Source organism: Microtus oregoni, unplaced genomic scaffold, assembly GCF_018167655.1.
Source record: "Microtus oregoni isolate MIOR12 unplaced genomic scaffold, Mior012 000026F_ref0000081, whole genome shotgun sequence".
In the NCBI taxonomy this organism is placed as follows: Eukaryota; Metazoa; Chordata; class Mammalia; order Rodentia; family Cricetidae; genus Microtus; species Microtus oregoni.
Genome location: NW_024543085.1, coordinates 8927569 through 8949178, shown reverse-complemented (window position 1 = coordinate 8949178; position 21610 = coordinate 8927569). Strand labels below are relative to the sequence as shown.

The 21610-nt window shown below is 35.7% G+C and overlaps 1 protein-coding gene across 2 annotated transcripts in view; it reads right to left on the bottom strand.

Annotated features, from left to right (window-relative positions):
* Positions 1-21610, bottom strand: part of Phf14 (PHD finger protein 14) — a 126241-nt gene that overhangs the window by 11415 nt on the left and 93216 nt on the right. For both annotated transcript variants that reach the window (XM_041675457.1, XM_041675454.1), the window contains one exon: positions 19038-19155. In XM_041675457.1, the coding sequence (XP_041531391.1) occupies positions 19038-19155 (118 nt within the window). The remainder of the gene's footprint in view (positions 1-19037; positions 19156-21610) is intronic.

Here is a 21610-nt window from a genome sequence, read left to right as displayed (position 1 = left end):
CACTATAAAATGCTGTAAGGTGGCATAAACAAACTGTACTGTCATAAACACCTGCAGATACAATATTTTAATAACATAATGTATTAGGGAAAAATCAGGTTAAGGACTGAAGAGAAGGTTCTACAATTAACAGTATAATCTGTTCTCTCAGTGGACCCTGTGTTCAATTCCCAGCATCCACGTAAGCAGCTCACAACCTAACACTCCAGTTTCAGGGGTTCTGATGCCCTCCTCTAGCCTCTAAGGGCACTGCACTCATGTAGACACAAAGGCAGGAAAAATGCTCACACATATGAGATCATAACTTTTAAAAAAGCAAAACAATTTCAACTCATTCAAGAGTGTTTCTGCTACTTTAAAAATTAATCTTGGTATACAATATGTACTCATGTCTAATGTAATCAACAGAAATAAAGAGTAAAATGAAAAATGCTTAATGTTATATGATGCAAATTTACTGATAATAATTATTATAATATCCAGAATACCTATAAAGGAAGTTTCTTTTCATGTTCTTTTGTGTATTTCATTAAGGCACAAACAAATAAATGATTAGAAAAGTAATTGCTTTACTAGTTTGGTGAAATCAAGTGTATTTATGTACAGTGTTGTAAAATTGATATTAAAGCCGGGCAGTGGTGGCATATGCCTTTAATCCCAGCACTGGGAGGTAGAGGCAGGCAGATCTCTGTGAGTTTGAGACCACCCTGGTCTACAAGAGCTAGTTCCAGGACAGCCCCAAAGTAACACAGAGAAACCCTGTCTTAAAAAACCCAAAACAAAAAAATAATAAAATAAAATTTGCTAATAAAATGCATCAACTGCTTTAAGCAAGAGTAGGGCTAAAATGAGAGCTGCTATCTTTAAAAAGTTACATAGGAATGCATTTTAAATTACATACCACAGTTCAGTAAAATTGTGTTTTATGCCCAGAGGAGCCAATATAAAGCCATAGTCAAGGAATGCAAACCTAAAACCTCAATACAAGGTGAATATTTCCAAAACAACTCAGACGTTTTCCTAAGTCTTTAAGAAGCATAGGTTAAGTAATAATATAGTTATGCTCATATTCTGTACAGACATTTAGCTGTCCAACAGAAACCTACCAGTAGTTAGGTGATATGGATACACTTTCTGGAGTGAGATAAAGGCATTGTAGATTTTCAAACTCACACACTTGATCAGCTTGGCTTTAGGTCAGTAGGTAATGTTATCACCATGGCAAACAAGGTAACAGTCTGTTCTGAGAACATATGCAGAAAACCATGAACCATTAACTATTTCAGTGCTTTTCTCCTTTAAAGATATTTTCTCAAGGAAGAACTGGTGACGCGACCTCGGTTACAAACCTGCAGGTGAGATGTTTATATGGTTTTCTTCTCCACACAGGATCAGTATTCGCGCTTTTTTTTCAAGCAATAAATTATAGCTGATACCTCAAACCTATCCTATCTGAATCTTCTAACCCTGAAAACTGAGAAAACATAAATATTTATTCAATATAAACAGAGCAGATGCCAGATGCAGATAAAAATGATCCATCATGGCGTACTGAATAGAGGATAGCACACCACTCTAAGAACAGAGAAGGTCATTGAGTACTGCCACTGGCTGGAAAATTCAAGGCAGCTAAAGATGCCAAGAAAACTAAAAATTTGCAGTTTTGTATATTTGGGGCATTATGTATTTGTTTCCCAAGTTTTGTTAATAAACAATTAATGTCTAAAGCGTTTATTGGAAAAATTCAGTAATAATGTAGCATGATGCCAACACCTCTAAATGGAAAATTAATAGCCAGCAAACCTATTTGCTTAATTATCTACTTTATCCTTGCCATTTCTGCTCTTTAAATATTACAACTATAACCCTTTAAAATTTAGTAAGTAAGTAATTCTCACTGTTGGTCACCTTAAGGAACAAATACTGGGACTTAGGATTTTTGCTTTTCCTTTCATGAAGCAGCATTTTTTCAATTCTGGCAGGCCACAGAGAAAAAGAAAGTAGTGGTATTAAAAAAAAAACTGTATCAAATAAAGAGGTTAGAGATAAATATTTAAAACTTTAAAGGCTAAAAGCAAACAAGTACAAACTAGGTTTAAAAATCAAAACATGAAAATATTCATAATTAGGTAGATATTTGTATCGCTGCACTGATGCAACATGAAACTAATTTCAAATGATAAAATCTGTTCTTCCTGTGGCAACCATAGAGCCAATCGGGTTTTGGTGAACTACAAGCAATATAACACAGTGCAAGGAAAATTAGTATCTTATTTTTTATCAAACCAATAAAAATGATTTACTATACTGACATATCCCAAACAATAAAATGAAAAATCTACCTACACAAAATGTGCAACAAAAGAAGTTTTAGTGTTTCCTAGATCATGACTACTTCATTCTGTGTCTCTATTAACATGCACAGAAACCCATGAAAAACATGCAGACTATGATAAGCCAGTTTAGATTAACATACACAGAAACCCATAAAAATGTAGACCTATGATCAGTCAGTATAAATTAAAATACATGGAAGCCCATGGAAAATATGTAAACTGTACTCAAATAGCCAGCACGTCCTAGTCTTGACAACTATGTGGATGTAGTAAGTTGTCAGTATTTGCTTAAAGGTAAACACAGGAAGGCTGAGAAGGGTAAATTCCAGTGTGCCTATACCATGTATCAATGTATAAACAAGTAGGGTTTTGTGACTTCCTGTTCACGATGATACATTAACACCTTTCTAGGAACAATGAGCTAATCCATATTCTATGGAAAACTTATCAAGTCTCCCACATTCTGCAATCGTGTGCCTTAAGTTAGGCTCTTACATGATATCAAGTTATCTATTATACTTCTTATGTTTTGTCATTTATTTAAAGGCAATAACAAAATTCCTGGCATACTATATATCATGTAACATTTTAAATTACCAATCCTTCAGGATTAGTGTGAAAATGATTCACTGTTCTTTTAAATACAATTCAACTCATCAAAATCCTTTCAATCTAATTATAAGCCAAATACTAATGATTTATATTTATCTTTATTTCTCTTTCAATATGAAATCCACCAGGGTGTGACAATTAATTCACTTATTTATGGTAACTTGATCTTGTTCTTTCATATGTCCACATGGAGAGTTACTCAAGTCAAGAACAGAGCTGAAGAACTAACCCCTTAGAACACGACACCAAGTCATGTGTCAACTCCCTCTAAACAGCACAAGAAAGAAATGAGAACATACTGAAATGTAGTAACTCTGGAGAGCCAAACTGAAATGAAGATATAACTTTTAAAAACAATGCCAAAATTATTTTAGTATTTCTCTGTAGTTACTTAATCATTTCAATGTTTGAGGGAATTTTAGAGTTACTCAAGCCAGTCAGTTTCTGTGAAAGTAAAAGAATGTATCTGAAAAGTTTTCTACAGTCTTTTCTCATGTATTATATATATATATATATATGTTGTGTGTGTATTAGCATATACATAAAATCAGCAATGTTACCTTTTATATTCTCTTTTCCCTGAAAAAACCCAAAGAATATCTCTAGAAACTTCACTTTTATGAAACTTTTATGAAACTTTAAAAAATTCAGAGTGAAGGAAAAATACATCTTTGTTTTAGAAATGTATTTCTTAAGAGGTTAAAATTACAAAGGGAAAATAACAATCATTTATTTGTGCATGGATGGGTGCTTTGATTCCAAGTTCACTCAAATCATGGGCTTTGAAATTTAGTTAAAAAGAAGTATAACTGAAAAAAAAGAATCTCAAAAGCAGTATTAGTTTAAATTTTAGTGACAATGAACCCAATGAAAATGATGCTGAATGTAAAATTCAGGATTGAAGCCTGTACATTGTCAAAGAAGGTAAAAGCAATAAAAAATACAGCCAGGGTAGGCTGGAGCTGGTCACATCTGCCATCCCAGTACTGAAGCTGGCTTAGAAGGATCACAGAAAGACCAGCCTGCACATGGCAAGCTCAGGGTCAGTTTAGGCTTCAGGGTGAACTTAAAGTCAGCCTTGGATGTACAGGACTTCATCAAACAAACAAAAGGAAAGCTATTTCTACTAAAAATCAACAGTACATATCTTTTTCTTGGATACTATGCTGAAACTACAATGGAAATGGTTTAGCAATTAAATATTTAGCATAGAAATGAGTATGCAATGTATATTATGAAATATTGCTGTTATAGTTCATTCTGTTAAACATTTATTTGCTTTGATCATTATATAATTGGTTTACCTCTATATCTCTACAACATCATAAAGCTTGACTTAAAAGAAATAGTGTTAAGTCCTGCGTGTTTTGAACTGATTTTGTCTCTAATGAGATTAGGTTGCTCAAAAGGAAGGAATCTGCCTGACTCAGTTTTTGAAGCTTTACAACTCAATGCTGGATAAAATAAAGATGGTGGGGCATGTCTGTCATAGATTATACTCTGGAAATATGTGAAAGAGAAACATAACCTGGAAGGTTACTGTTAAGTGCCAAGTTCCTATTATTTCAGAGATCCCCAAAGTACACTGTAAAGAATGTTGTAACGAGAATCCTGCCCAGGGTTGGTCTCCTTGTGTGGATGACACAATGTTGAGTTTTCAATAATTACAAAGTGATCTGAAACCTTATTTGGCATTTGTGGATTGTTGTATAGTATAGTTTTTCCTCTAAGAACTTAATAAATTCATTGTCAAAAATGTACCAATACACCAAATCTACTTACTGAACACTGAAGTTCAGGAGCATGGCACACTGAAGACTATCTGTGGTTCATGTCAATGTGGCTGAGTGGAAGCTGCTTGCTACCTCTGCCTAGCATCAGGACAGTGTTGTATAGACTGTCACTCCAGGAAGAGGTCAAATTTCACAGTTCTAAGTAAGGTTTAAATGTATAACTATTTCACATTGCCATAATGTCAAAAAATTGTAAAATGAAATCATCATCAGTGGGAATTACCTCTCCAAGCATGCATAGGTTATTATCCCAATAAAGAGCAGCAGATAACAGTAACAAATGAATCTATTATTCACTTCTCAATTATTCCTATGCCCACTCTGTACAGAACACAAAACTGGCTTAGGAGAAAAGAACCAGCTTAACACCTAAACATTAAGGAAATATTAATAAGGTAATATGAAGGAAAATATCAAGATCAAGGTTATTTATGCCTCTGTTTCTTACCTGTTTTTTTTTCTTCTGTTATCACCTCAAATGTTTCTTAAAGAAATATTCTCCTCTGAAATTTTACAGCTATAGATTCTAATGATCTATTTGTGCATTTTTTGTAGAACTGAACTTCATATATAAAAATATATAAACCTTAATTAACTATTTCATTACAATGCTATGTACAAGGTTAAGCATAACTAAATACAATTTAAGGCAGGTTGAGACGACTTTTAATGCAGAAACCTAAGAATTTCTCCAACCCCATAGCTAATACCTATACACACTGGTTTATTTACTATTTTCTTTAGTGTCAACACCCAACACACCTGCAGTGTGTGACCTATAACATAAGCAGCTACAAATGACAACTGCACCACTCCAGAGTTCTGGTGTTGCTTTGTTCATTTTCTTGAGCCACGATCTCACTCTGTACCCCTGCTGAAGTGCATCTCATAGTAATCCTCTTGCTTTGGCCTCTGAGGTTGAGGATTACCGGTATGAGCCACTACATCCAGCTTACACTTTTTAGGATGTTACAATGATAGGATATGGCAAAATGGCAAAAAGAAAACAAGCAAACAAATAGCACCCTAAGCATGCCAATCCCCCAGTCTTTTTAAGAAGGTAAAACAGAGTTACCATGTAAATTATTTACACCATCTATTCTCCAGTCCTGAATGCTGACAATTCTGAAAACCTGGCCCCATTCATAATACAGAACACTTTACAAGGAGGATTTATTATTTGTCAGTAACAATGATTAAATATAGTAGAATAAAGGGATGAAACAGTCCACACAGTTACAAAGCTAATATAAATAGGAAGAGCTCGAAATTCTTTCAGCCTGATCTAAGAAAGACACTCGTCATGAAGACAGTGGCCGACTGAACTACCTAGCAGTCTCGCCATTACATACCATACTGTCTCGGCACTGTGCAAGTTAACAGCTGCTGGCTGTGTTCATCCTTATTAAACTGACTGTAATGTTATGAAAAATGAAGAATTTAAAAAACAAAAACCACAAAATAGAACAGACTGTACAATGACAGGAAGCTAGTTATGACAAAACATGCTGATAAACTGATGTTAGTGGTGTTACCTACATAAGAAAAAAAACTGTTTACTATTTCTGTCTCCCCCTCTCTGCCTTCTGTTTTTAACACCATCTGACTTTAACAAGACACATCTGAATGTATCATAAGTTAATTCCTTATCAATTTTCATACATCATCCTTTACCTTGGTCAGCCAGCTGAAAATTATGTAAGCCATAAATTAGCTTTAAACAAGCCTGGAATCAGGTTGGAACTGGTTTTCAAATTAAAGAGGCTTCAGTATATTACAAGGTGCTGTCATTTTATTACCCCAATCAATTTTGTCTGGCCTGAGGTAGAAGGAAAATGAATGCTGTCTTCATTTGCAACGGGTTTATCTCCTACAGCAGGTTCTCGAAATATAACTGCAGCAATGAATTGAAAGCTAAGGTTACATTTAACATTGCCGACACAGAAAATTGTTGTTCCTTAACAAAGTTTGAGTTACAATGGAAAAAAAAAAAGACAAAGAGCAGTTCCAATAAAAACAGTTAAGTCAACGCAATATTTAAATAAATTTAAATTACCTTCAAATGAAAAAAAAAACTGTAAAAACACAGGAAGTGCCACTCTCGGGGCTTCAGGAGTATTAAACAACTTATCAGTATATATTTCAACCTTAATCTCAATGAAACAAACCTTTCATTTGTTTTCTTATGGACAAGGACAGTCAGACAGAACCTAGAAACTTATCAACATAGCCCTCATTCTCCCTAGACTCTAAACAAAGCTTGACAAAGTAGACATCCTCCATGTTAACGTGAGGAGACCAAGGCAGAGAGATGACCTCAGTTGCGCTCCTACTCATATTTCTCAACAGTTTGGTTCTGACACTGTTACCACTGAACATGCACACTGACTAGTGTAGGGGCACGAAGCATATCCAAGAGACAAACTGTTTAGAAATAATACATCACAAAAAGATGGCATAGTGTTTACCTGTAATCTCAATACTTGGGAGGCACAGTCAGGGCAGATCAGCAATTCAAAACCTCTCTGGTTTCAGTTTGAGACCGGCTTGGGCAGTATGAGACCCTATTTCAAAAACCTAAACTACAATAACAAAACCAAACTAAGTAATACAGAATATAAAGCAAGGTGAGAGACCAGAGGGGTCACCAAGTGAATTTAGGGTGAGTTCGCTGTCAGTGCCAATCACAGTCTGTGCGGCTACTCATAGAACATGGAGAGTAAGAAAGGTTTGTGTTCCTGTCAGGATCTACTTAGCTTTGTGTTACTTACATTGGCATGTTTCCTTCTGTAGTGCGAGTTTCACAACATGGTTCCACAGGTCTATACTTTAGCACTGAACTTGCTGCTAATCATTAGATTTATCAATAACAATATCATTACTTTTGAAGATCTAGATAGACTCAACTAATAAATGTTGGCAGCCAGAGTACTCACTGGCCACCGCTGACCTGGACATCATTCTGCCTTTAATGATTGTGTAAGTCGGTGGTTACCAGGAATTTCTAAGCTAATTTTTCTTACCAATAAAAAATTTAAAGCATTTGAATTAGATTATATTCTAATTCTTTAAGCATATAAGTGCCAATAAAATACATTCAGTAGTTTCTTTCCCTCTTTTTTATTCTAAAAAGAAAAAGCAAGTTTCATTATTCCATACAATCAAGTCATAGCTAACAAGATATATTAAACACATTATCATTTTAAAAGCCTGCAGGGAATGCAATCCCTGTTTGGGAGTGGAAACATGTAAGTGAACTAGCTGGGGCGGGGGACAATCTAGTTTGTTAGGCAAGCTCCAGTACAAACGAGAGATTGCCTCAAAAAAGAACGTACAAGATTCCCGAGGCTGTCCTCTGGCGTTTACACATGTGCATATATATTTACACACATATACTTGCACACACACAAGCACCTGCATGCACAGAAAAATGAAATGAACTATCATGAAAGTTCCTAAACAAATTAGACATTAGCTAGTTCACTGGTGGACTGCTCATCTTAAGTTTAGAAAAATTTTCCAAGAAACCTTTTTCATATGATTTAGCCCAACCATAGCGAAGATTTTAAATTTATGACTGGATTCCTTGCTCGTGCTCTCTCTCCTTCTGCTCCTGATTTGAACCTTGAGATTTCTGTCTGGTGCTCCAATGTGGGTCTCTGTCTCTGTCTCCTTTCATTGCCTGATGAAGGCTCAATGTCCTTTATTTATGCCTAGAAACCAAATATGAGTGAGTACATCCCATGTTTCTCTTTTTGGGTCTGGCTTACCTCACTCAGGATAGTGTTTTCTATTTCCATCCATTTGCATGCAAAATTCAAGAAGTCCTTGTTTTTTACTGTGAGGGGTGCACCCACACACTGAGACAATGGGGATGTTCTATTGGGAACTCACCAAGGCCAGCTGGCCTGGGTCTGAAAAAGCCTGGGATAAAACCGGAGTCGCTGAATATAACGGACAATGAGGACTACTGAGAACTCAAGAAAAATGGCAATGGGTTTCTGATCCCACTGCATGTACTGGCTTTGTGGGAGCCTAGGCAGTTTGGATGCTCACCTTACTAGACCTGGATGGAGGTGGGTGGTCCTTGGACTTTCCACAGGGCAGGGAACCCTGATGGCTCTTTGGGCTGAGGAGAGAGGGGGACTTGATTGGGGGAGGGGGAGGGAAATGGGAGGCGGCGGCGGGGAAGAGACAGAAATCTTTAATAAATAAATAAATTAAAAAAAATAAAATAAATAAAAAAAAGAAAAAAAATTCATGACTGGAATTTCCTAGGCACTGATAAAAATCACATGTGTGTATAATAACTATGATAGTAGATTTTAAAAGTTACATGGAATTAGAAGAGACAAATAAAGTACAGCAGGAAGTGAGGGACCAGAAGCATTGTGATTGGCTCCAAGAATTAAAAACAAATCATAGATAATAAACATTTGAAGGAAACTATGGCAGCTAGATAGTATTTCACAGCAATGCTATAAAATAAATTTACAGAGTCAAGATTTATACATAATAGTCTTATTATATTCCAACATAAAAGAGAAGATTCTGCACAGTTAAGAATAATGTGTAGGGGCTGGAGAGATGGCTCAGTGGTTAAGAGCATTGCCTGCTCTTCCAAAGGTCATGAGTTCAATTCCCAGCAACCACACGGTGGCTCACAACCATCTGTAATGAGGTTTGGTACCCTCTTCTGGTCTGCAGACACACACACAGACAGAATATTGTATACATAATAAATAAATATTAAAAAAAACTAAAAAAAGAATAATGTGTAGATTTTTAACCCACAAATTATGTGGCACATGTAAACATACAGCATGTCTACAAAGACAAGAAAATAGCAAAACACAAAATGGACTACAGCTTCCTGTACAATTTTCTACAGAAAACATTTTCCTCCCAGGTAAATTATGTGCCTTTAGACAAACTTGGTATTCTTCACCTCAGGAGTAAAAAAATTAAATTTCCATTTTAAAAGTATTTGCTATAATCAAGTTATATATTAACAGAAATGCTGAGTAAACTAGGTAGAAACAGAAATGATTCTAAAGACATGATTTTTAAATTTGCTGAATAGTTATTTTCTTCTCTTTTATCTTTTCTGCATATTTGGGTCACGGCTGGCACAGATTTATGCCCCAGACATCTTCTGTGCACCAATAAACAGCCACGGGCCCCTAAAGCACAATACAGGACCCGTATTACTTACATGCTCCCTTTTGGCAAAAGTAAGCATTAAAAGTAACTTAAGAATAGCTAAGCTGGAAGCAGGACTGTGGAGAAGCAGACAGTTAAAATATTATAAAAGGTTCTTTGTCTTTGAGGGAGTAGAGAAAAACCCTGCCGTAGGAGTTTCCAGTCTAGCTTGTAACGATAACCTGGGCACAAATGATGGCAGGGCCAAGAAACCCCTGCTGAATGCCAAAAGTGAACAGTCTTACAGAAAAAGCATACAAGAAATTCAGTCTAGTCCTGAGGATTATAAACTAGGATTTAAGATGGCTACTATGGTTTAAACATGATTTTTTTTTTTCATCTAAGGGTCCCTATGCTGCATGCTTGGCAGTGTTAAAGAGTATTCCAACAATTAAGGTTTAAGGTCTCTAGGCCGTTAAGTGCACAGCTCCCAGAGGTAGGTTATGCCGTTCTCTCATCCTTGCTAGTTCTCATGAGAAAAGCAAGTCTCGCTCTGAGAGTCTCCAGCTTCTGATCTCCTCACAGATCTCTCTAGTAAATTCCTGCTTCTGTGATGCCATCTACCACAAGATTCCTCCACCACAGCAAAACAAGGCCACTGTTATGACCCTGAACCTCTTATATTTTTTAATAAATAAACTTATTTATTTATTATTTTACACGATCTCCCTTTTTTCCTCCCACTCCCTCCCACCCTGTTCCCACCCCCTAATGCACTCCTCTTACATTTCTGTTTAGAAAAGGGCAGGTCTCCCAGAATATCAACAAAACAAGGCATATCAAGTTGTAATAAGACTAAGCACTTCCCCACATATTAACTGACTTATTAGGAGCATTTTGTTGTAGTTGGCTCTTGCAGCTGCCTAATTAATTACATTAACAAAAATAAAATAAAACCTAATACCTTACACTCACAACTTGCTACATGCTACCTAAACATCTTGAGAACAGATTTATAAATACAACTGATAACCTGAATTCATAATTTTAACTTAAAAATATAACGAAAATATTATTTGTTTTTAAAAGTTGAAAGAATAGTAAAATTTTAAGGACTCAGAACTGGCTCAGAAATATTGCATAAGACAGGTAAGTGCCTATAAACTCAGCTTTCTGAAGGCAGAAAAGGAAGGAGCAGATGGTAAAAGGTCATCTTCAACTACATGCAAGTTTAAGGTCACCAAGAGCTATATAAGGCCATCTCTCAAAGGAAACAACAAACAATACTCTCCCACAAAGAAAATGAAAAAGAGAAAGGAAGTGAGAAAAGAACATACTGCTGACAAAAATGCCTTGATGCAGCTTGAAGTTTTCAAAATGTTTCTAAGAAAAAAAGAAAGAAAATTACCTCTATAAGCATACTGTAAGAGTTCTCAAACCAACGAAGCAGAGAATCATGTGTAGCTATTATATAAGGTACATTTAATAAAGCCATAATTTCAATGAAGGTGCAACCCTAACATAAGCCTTTAAAAGAATCATTAGAGAAAACACTGAGGTTGCATCTTCAGTGATCAGAGATTAGGTTGAGCATACAAAAAAGTCCTAAGGAAATAAAGGAACAACACATCTAACCTTTAATTTACCGATATCTGATATCAGAAAAATGTGATTGAGTTAGGACACAGATGTGAACAGGATAGAAACATTATAAATACAGTTTTAGCTGACAAAAGATGGGGCCTACTATCTAACTTTTTATAGGTGGGATGAAAATTTCACACTATGGCTCAGGAACAAATGATTTAAAACAATACCACAAGCTAACCCAATTGAGCCAGAATGACATTATCGAAGTATTTAGTTCACTTGCAAACAAGGTCTTATTTGAAAATAAGAAAAATTATGACTGACAAACTGAACAGTGAAGAAAATCCTACTAAGGACCTACAGACAATGGAACAGAGTGGGAAGCGGGAAGAGGTAATCCTCCCCAGGCAAAAATCACATCAACTGGTTGTCCAGTGCCAGATGGTCAGCCCTGAAAACATACACAGAAGATAAATATATCCAGAAATGTATACATGAAAACAATAACAACTGATGAAAAAAGAGGCCATGAATTTGAAAAAGAGATGACGTGAAGGTTAATAGGAAGGTTTGGAGGGGGAAAAAGACAAGGGAAAAACGTAATTAAAATACAATTTCAAAAATAAACAAAAATAGAAATGTTATTGCAAAGATAAATTAATAGTAAAAATAAGAAAGAAACTATAAAATTATTCCAGTATGCACAAAAAGCAGCCAATCCTGCAAAATCAGAATGTCTTCGCAGAGACTGAATATAATATGACCAGCCTTGGTTTGATTCCAACCTCAAAACTAGGAAAAACTATCAGCTGGACTCAGCTAAAATACAGAATTATTTTTCCCACTGAAAACTATTTTAGATCTGTTACCTTCCTCCAAGTTTGATAGTTAATAAACCTACCATAATGTCAGTCAGCAACTGCCTTAGTACAGGTGCTATGTTACTAAAGAAGGGGCCTTGCAGGCCATTTTTGATTTATCTGTGATGATAGGTTTATTGCCCTATGTTACAAAGACCAAAGCAAATCCCACTTAGTGAAAAGGTATGTTTTCTTTTATTACTAAACATGTTTATTTGCAATGAAACAATATTTGAATTTTTACATTATTAGATCCTATAAAGACTTTAGGATATTTTATCTGAAACATGCAATAAAAGGCTAAGGCCAAATTAATCTATGTAGAAAGCCTGAGAACAGCCATCCTGACTTTGCCCAACAAGTGCTGAGATTGAAGTTACGGGCCATGATGCTACTTGGTGTACAGTTTTTATTAAAAAGCTTCCCAAGCCTAGCAGTGAAACTTAGACAATGAGCCTATATCAACAGCATATCCTTGTACTGCATGTGTTTCAAGTATTTCTAAGTACAGGAATGGGGGAATTTCTGTTCTAGTTGATTAGTCTAGAAATAGGATAAATATAGAGGTAAATATATTTTGTAGATCCTTTTTGAGTTGAACTACAAACTAGGAAGTAATATTCCCCCCACGCTCCTGTCAGGGTTTGCTCTTTCCTTCTGCCCTTGCTGAGGGAGTTCTCTTGCTATTCTTGTCTCACTGCATACCACTTCCAGGCAATGTTCCTTTTCCTACCTCCCATCTCACTGTAGGAATATTGGGATTAGAGACCCATTCTCAAGTGTCCGTTTTTTTCCCATGGATTCTAAGACAGAACCTAAGGATATATTGTCTGGCTTGCACACCCAGTGCCTTTACCCCCAGGGGGCAATCTCACTGCCCCTGATAAACCCATCTTTGGTTGGTACTATTTTTTAATTTAAGGTATTTTATCTTTTCATTTCAGTTTCTCACTAAAGATTAAAGAAATGTAAAAGAACTAATATGCTTTCATGGTCTTGAAATGTTCATCACCTGTTACAGCAGCATGTTTTCAGTTAAATAACAATAAATAGTTTCTGAGTTTCCTCTTACATTCACATCACTTAGATTTTTTTCCTACGATTCCTATTAAGATCTGACAAAACCGCTGCTTAAATCTTGGCCTGTTAAGTAATTTGAAGGATCACCATTCTATATTTAATATAAAATATAAATTACTGACGTAAAAAAGTCAACCTTTCAGAAAAATATACATTTCGAAAAACACATGATAGGATAGTATGTAATTTTAGTAGTTAAGAGAAACATCAATGTCCTAGTTTTAAAATGTGTTAGTTATAAGGATAGCTCCCACTGCCTCTGAACTCTAGAAAGAAATTGATGTTTTTCTATGTCGTAAGGAGGCTGCTTGTTTGTTCTTGGCTGCAAAGAACCAAAATAATCACACAGAAACTATATTAATTACAACATCGCTTGGTCTATTAGCTTATGCATAGTTCTAGATCACTCTTATTTCTTAAATTAACCCATTACTATTATTTTATATTTTACCGCGAGGCTCGTGGCTTACCCGCAAGGTTCCAGCTGGCGGCTGGTGTCTTTCTCCTCTGATGGCTCAATGGCGTCTCTCTGACTCTGCCTTCTTTCTCCCAGTATTCAGTTTAGTTTTCCTGCCTAGCTCTATTCTGTTAAGCCACTCGCCAAAACAGATTTACTCATTAAGCAATAAAAGCAGCACATATACAGAAGGACTTCCCACACTATTTCTGTATGTAAAGTTACACATAACTTCATATTACTTAATGTGAAACTCTGAAAGAAACTAGAATACTCTACTTGGTATGTAAAAAGGCAAAGTAGGAAGCAGGAAATAGTATTTCACATTGCTTTATTAAAAAATAATCTCCTTTTTTCCTCTCTCTCTCTCTCTCTCTCTCTCTCTCTCTCTCTCTCTCTCTCTCCTTAACAGATTTTTACATATCTTGAATGGTGAGGAGGTAAATCAAAACTCAGCAAATATTAGTGAAGAGCATTCAGTAAGGTCTAATCACTGTGTCCAAATGCCAGAACCACATCAGGATGGTGAAATGGTGTTTTATTTCTCTTTCAGCCATGTTAAAGTTAGAAAGTTAAAATCCAACCTCCATCCATTTGCAATTCTAGAGGTCAAATGAATAGTTAAAAATATTAGAAAATCCTTTTTTATGGGTCTGTTACAAGCTTCAAATTTGAAAGATCTTTTAAGGATATATCATTTTAATTTTATATTTTTCATAAATCTTCACAATACATAAAATTCAGACATTAAATTTCCCATATACTAAGTTCAATTAAATGTGCTTGTTTAATGTATTGTGGCAAGATACTCCTTGGGGAGACTGTTCTATTAAGTTCCCAAAGAGGCACAAATGTCAAAACTATTTCACTTGAAAATGAATACATTGATATTTTATTTTTATATATCAGTTATAGAATTTTAATTGCTCATTGCAAAAAATGTATAAAATAAAACATCTGAACAACTGTACTTCTCCTACTTTGACATTTCTACTCCAAATGACCATCAAGAAATGTCAACTGTATCAGGTATGTAATGATATTGGTTCTAGCAGCTCTAAAATAAGAAATTTAGAAGAAATTTCTATGCATGAAAATTCAGAATTTACTACTGTTATACACATTTAAACTGTGCATAAGTGTAGCACACCAGGAAGACAAACTAAGAGTGAATGAAAGAGAAGTTGCCACGCTTAGACAGCTCATCTTACAGTAAACAGATAGTGACCTGTCATGTAAACTCTACAGCTGCTTCTAAAAAAAGAATTGGAACAAGGATGAAAAGGTGAACCCAAAGAAAAACATACAGTTATCCTCCTGGATATTGGAAGTAGACAAGATTGCCGGGCAAAAATTGGGGACTTGGGGTTGGGGTGGGATGGGGGTAAGGGGAAATGAGGAGAGAAAAGTGAAAAGGGGAGGATGGGGGGAGCTTGGGGGAACGGGATGGTTGGGATAAAGGAAGGGTGGATATGGGAGCAGGATTGGCAAGAGACTTGACTCTAGAGGGGCTCCCAGGTGTCCAGGGAGATGTCCCCAGTTAATTCCTTGGGCAGCTGAGGAAAGGGAGCCTGAAATGGCCCCTATCCTATAGCCATACTGATGAATATTTTGCATATCACTATAGAACCTTCATCTGGCGACGGATGAAGCTAGAGACAGAGACCCACATTGGAGCACTAGAATGAGCTTCCAAGGCCCAAATGAGGAGCTGAAGGAGGGAGAACATGAGCAAGGAAGTCAAGACTGCGAGGGGTGCACCCACCGAGACAGTGGGTTGATCTATTGGGAGCTCACCAAGACCTGCTGGACTGGGACTGAAAAAGCATGGGATAAAACCGGACTCTCTGAACATGGTGGACAATGAGGGCTGACAAGAAGCCAAGGACAATGGCACTGGGTTTTGATCCTACTGCAAGTACTGGCTTTGTAGGAGCCTAGTCTGTTTGGATGCTCACCTTCCTAGACCCGTGGGAAGACCTTGGACTTCCCACAGGGCAGGGAACACTGACTGCTCTTTGGACTGGAGAGGGAGGGGGAAAGGAGTGGGAGGAGGGGGAGAGGAGTGAGTGGAGGGGGAGGGAAATGAGAGGCAGGGAGGAGGCGGAAATTTTTCAATAATAATAATAATAATAATGACAGGAAAGTAACAGACACAGTCACTGTACTTGTACCTCAATCTGCAGTGGGACCAGTGAATAATAAGACCCGGAAAAGTTACTATATAATAAATATTTCTAAGAGAGACATACATGGATCTAATTTACATGGGAACTAGAAAAAGACAAGATCTGAGTAAATTGGGAGCATGGGGACCATGGGAGAGGGCTGGAGGAGAGAGGAGAGGATGAGAGGGGAGCAGAGAAAAATGGAGAGCTCAACAAAATCAATAAAAGTTAAAAAACCATGTCAGATCCATTCACTTCATTTGGGTACGTAGTAGACAAAGCTGTTGAGATCTCTATCAAGGATGGCCTGGGAAGGACTGAGCAATACTGTTAAGAACACAATACTAAGCCTAGTAGACATCATACATGTAAGTGCGTGTACTTACCTATGTGTGTACCTGTCGAGCCCAGAGTTTGATGTCATCAATCTTTCCCTACCACTCAGATTTTCTCATGAACTCCAGAACTCACTATTTTGGTTAGAATGTCTGGCCAGTCTGTCGCTCTGCCAGTGCGAGGCTTTCTACAGATTCCGGTGGTCTGAGGTTGTGTCCCTGTGCTTACCTGCACAGCAATGCACTCTACCTACTGAGCCACCTCCCCAGCCCTGTATCTGTGATATTCTTAGTGAAGAGGCATAATAGAAAGAAAACATTAGTAAGCTTCATGATATAAAATAAATGCTCTATGTTTAATAAAAATGGGTAAGTATGAGAATTAAGGAAAATTTAGGAAGAGTCCATACTAGTGACAAGAAAATATGAAAACAAAATTCAATATATGATCCTATCAAGATAATTTGTAATAAAGAGCATTACTGAGATGGAAAGTTTATAAAACTAAGGATTAGCTGGGAATGCATCAACATAAGTGTTCTTATTTTTGATGGTTATATTTGTAAATATTAGACAATATTTAAACACTACAAGATTTAAGACAGGGATGTGATTGTATCTTCAAAAAGACTACTTTGCTATAGGACGTCTACTATTTAAGCATATTCATGAAATAATTTATTCACCAATTTTAAAAACATTAAGTATATTTGTCAATTAATTTTATGTACCTCTTCTTTAATGCTAAATCCCACATACACAAACTCTCCCTACTGTACAATAAGACAAGTAAACCTACCAAAACTAAGTCAGTTGTGATAAAATTGGTATAAAAGTTAGTTGTATTTTTATAAACATAATTTTAGAGACTAGAAATATTTCAAGCTTTTTATTCACATTATAAAACATCTTCAGACATGGACATGATTTTCAGCCTTACTTTGGCCCGCAGTTCCTGATTATGCTCCCTTCCCTGCATTTTGGAATGGTAATGTATACCCTGTGACATTACATGTTGGAAGTATCTGATCTAATTTTGATTTTTACAGATGATTACAGTTAAAGAGATTGCCATGAGTCTCAGGATTTTGGACTTTGAAACAAGTTTGGGACAAAAGACTAGGGGACTTTTGAAGTTGGACTACATTTTTATATTATGATATTGCTATAAGCCCTTGGGGGTCAGGGAGTAGAATGTAAGGGTTTGAGAGAAAATGGTCCGAGTTCAACTATTAGGAGGTGTGGCCTTGTTGGACAAAGTGTGTCACTGTAGGGGTGGGTGGGCTTTGAGTTCTTTTCCTCGAATTTCACTTAGTATGAAAGTCAGCGGACTTCCTGTTGCCTGCAAGATATAGTAGCGCTCTCAGCTCCAGCACCACTCTGCCTGCAGGCCACTGTGCTCCCTGCCATGATAATGTGCTGTCCCTCTGAAACTGCAGGCAAGCCACCCCAATTAAATGTTTTCTTAATAAGAAAAAAAAAATAGAACGCCATACAGAATTAAGTTAAATGTCACTTTGTTTCACACCTCATTTGGAGGCCCCTGGTGAAAGGAACAATAGAAGAGCAGAACGTCTGGGCAGCTCTTCAGATGCTGTCTCCAGAACAAGGGACTGGAATAGAACGAGATACTAACGGCACTAGATTCAGGCACCAGCAGGGAAGGCAGCACTTATAAGACTCGGAGGTGATTCACTATGTCAAATAAGGATGAGGAGGCTTCTGAACGATGCTGGGCATTTGGTTTGAGTAAGTAGATGGAAGTAGAAATGCAGGGGAAACACAAATCATAGGTCAGAAGAAAACACATAGCTTTTCTAGGCACGCAGCATTAACTAATGATGATACTATCCATAAGTAACTAAAAATGTGAACCTTACGACAAAAGTTTCAGAAGGCCTCTGTGTCAAGCTAGAAGAAATCTTGACTACCCAAGAATATCTGGTTTGATAACTTGAGAGTTTAACCTGTATTGATTCAATTTTTTAAAAAGTATCCCTGTCATACTACAAAAAACATTTATTTTCATTATCTTTGCATGAAATAATAATATTGGTAACACACAGCTGATCAGAATGTCCTCATTCAAATATATTCAGGACTTTTGTAAAATTTGTACAAGGACCAAGAATCTGGTTATTCTTTCTCTCACAGTAAAGAAGCAAATAAAAAATAAAACTATAAACTGCCATAATTTAAGGTAATATTGATATTTTGAAGAAGAAATTCAGAGTTTATTTTAGAAGATACACTACTGAACTTGTTTGAATTTTATCTTTTATATTTAGCTAAAATAAATCTAGGTTAAATTAGATTTTTTTTGATAGGAGTCTACAAAATAACCCTAATAAATTTATTTTATCTTAAGGTCATTTATCTCCAAAATAAAATAGGAATCTACTCTTAAGTCCTTTGCCTAATAATAATTTTTCCTGCTATGGCCTTAAAAAAATCAATTAGCAGAGACATTAATCTAGTATAAATTATTTAATACACTATAGTAATACAAAGAACATACAAAACAGCTAAATACTCTATAGAGGAAATTTGTATCATTGAATAGTTTTCTTTTTCATTTTTAAAATTAGAAAGTTGATGTTGTGATATAGAAAAGTTGTCAAGAGAAAGAACCCAGACTTTTTTCTTCAAGACTTTCGGCCTTACCTTAGAAGATGAAGAATCACATTCTTGACATATCCATCCATAGCCTGTTTGTTTAGGAGATTTTTTCAAAGGAGGATCTAAACAGCCAAAATGGTAGCACAGTCTGCATTCATCACATCTGTAGGGCAAGCAGATTCACAGTGTATATAAATATTGAAAACATTTCTTTCAAAGACAAATGGCAAAGTGTTATACATTACTACTTTAACACTTAACTCAGGAGATTCTAAAATTAACGTTTATAATAAGGGAGATCTAAATCTGAAGTAAATATTGTAGAGGAACATGAAGCAATCATAAACTTTTCAAGGCAACTGTCACTCAAAACATTCTGATAGCAAAATGTTGAAAGTACATGAAAGGTAAAATATGAATCAATATATATGTGTAATCAAATGTGCAAAATAGTAGCAATCAAAGATTCAAATTTGAACTAGTAGAATTAACCATTTATCCAGCAAACTGTTTACAGAAGTCTAAGCTATAATTATTGTCATACAAATTATACTTCATTTCTGTATTTTTCCAAGTTAAAGTATACTGTAAATGAACTTTCTGACATTTATAGCATGCTAACATAACGTACATCAAATACAATCTTTGTAAGTTAAGTAACAGAATATTTAAATGTACAGGAAGAAACCACTTCAAGAATTGAATATTACTAGTTTTTGCCAACTTCTCAGTGCACTTGGTGTCTCGAGGATATTTTACACCTGGTATGTGTTTTTATAGTGTCTTGCCTCAAATGATGTACATAATCTAAGAAAACTACCATACCTATTCTTCGTTTCAGACACTCTCTTCCTGCTGACAATGAAGAAAAATCTGTATTATTTCAGTGTTTTTAAAAAGAATTTTTCATCAACTGGAATAACAAGACTAAAATTTAACAACCAATACCAAGTTGTATATATCTTACAGAAGGGGTATATTCCTGACTTTCTTTGTGCTTTAGATTAAAAAGAAATACTATTGTTAACCAATTGAATTCCCTCTATCACTCATTTTTCACTAGTGTGTCAAAAGTCAATTAATTTACAAGCAAAACACCAAGAAAGAATAAGCACACTTCTTGAATACAATATAAAATTCCTATTTAATAATCATTGGGAAAATACAGAAAGGAATTAATCTTATGCATATGCCACAGAAAGAAAAAAAAACTAACTTTAAGAAATGATCACAATAAAGTAAATGATAATCTGTATTTTCAGTAAAAATGTCTTACCATGTTACAAAAGCCTAGCCTCTCACGGACCCATTTCAGGATTCAAGAGCAAGCTATCGAGGCACAAGCAGTGTGAGACAGCTACTTGCCACTGCTTAGGCATTATCTCTCCACAACTCATTACTTAGCAATGAAGCAAGTGAAGGAACTCTTCTCAGACCTTTGAGACTCAAGGAATTAACTATACGTTTACTGTCATTTCACTTACAGGAGCGAATAAAATGAAATAGAACTAATAAATGCTATATATTATACGATTGTCTGAAATTAAAAAAAAACAAAAGTAAATCACAAATTTTAAATGTTCAAATACCGTTGCTCTGGCATTTAAAAAATAAGATTATATACCTAATTTCAAATGTAAAATAAGAATACCATATAGGAAGCATAGAGAATTTAGGGTCTTCTTTCTCAATTGAACTAATTTATATTCCAGTAGCTAAAATATCCATTCCACTAAATACTGGGGTACAGAAATCTTTGAAGTATGCTTTTTCTAAGCTGAAGAGAAGGTCCAGAGTTGTAGTAAAGAAGGGAACACTGTTCAAGTACAGGGAATGATATGCCACTAACCCTTGATTGATGGGAAGTTTATAAAGAATACCATTATTAGGTTCATATCATTTTTTGGAATACATAAAATATTTTCTCGTTTGATACACTGGGATCATCAGTCGGAATTACAGTTGATAGTGCATTTCTCTGTCAAATTTCTGTAGTCAAAGTATCATTCAGCTGCTGTTTTGCCTGATCCCTTACATTCAAATTTTCAGAATTCTTACTTGCTTAAAAACTACCAGCCATTGTCTCCTTATATTATCAGCATATTTTTTTTACAACAATTTTCTTAAAGAAACATCTTGTGTAGAATTCAGACCACCAAAAGTATTAAGACTGTGAAACTGACAATGTTTGAGATGAGGCATCTAAAAATACATTTAAAAATTTAAATGATCCAATACCTGTTCTGGTATTGGTAGCTCTTTCAGAAGATGCTGTGAAGCATTTGCTCTTTTGAGATGACCTAATTCTTCCTGATACCTTCATCAGGGTCCATTTCAGGACGTCTTTCTCATGATGGTGGACAACTGGGAGTGTTAGGATAGTTCTCTAAGGTCCTTGCTTACTCACCAGGAAGTAAAAGCTGCAACTCCAAGTTTAAATAGCACAAAGCAGTGGTCTCTACCCTTAGCAACCACCAAAATCCAAGAGACAGAAAGAAAAAGACAGAGAGAAACACCCCATTTGAAATTAACAGGTTTGCCAAGTAAGTAATAAATATAAAAAGGAATTATACAAGTTATTTGCATATAGAAAAATTCATTAATTCTGTTAAACTGAA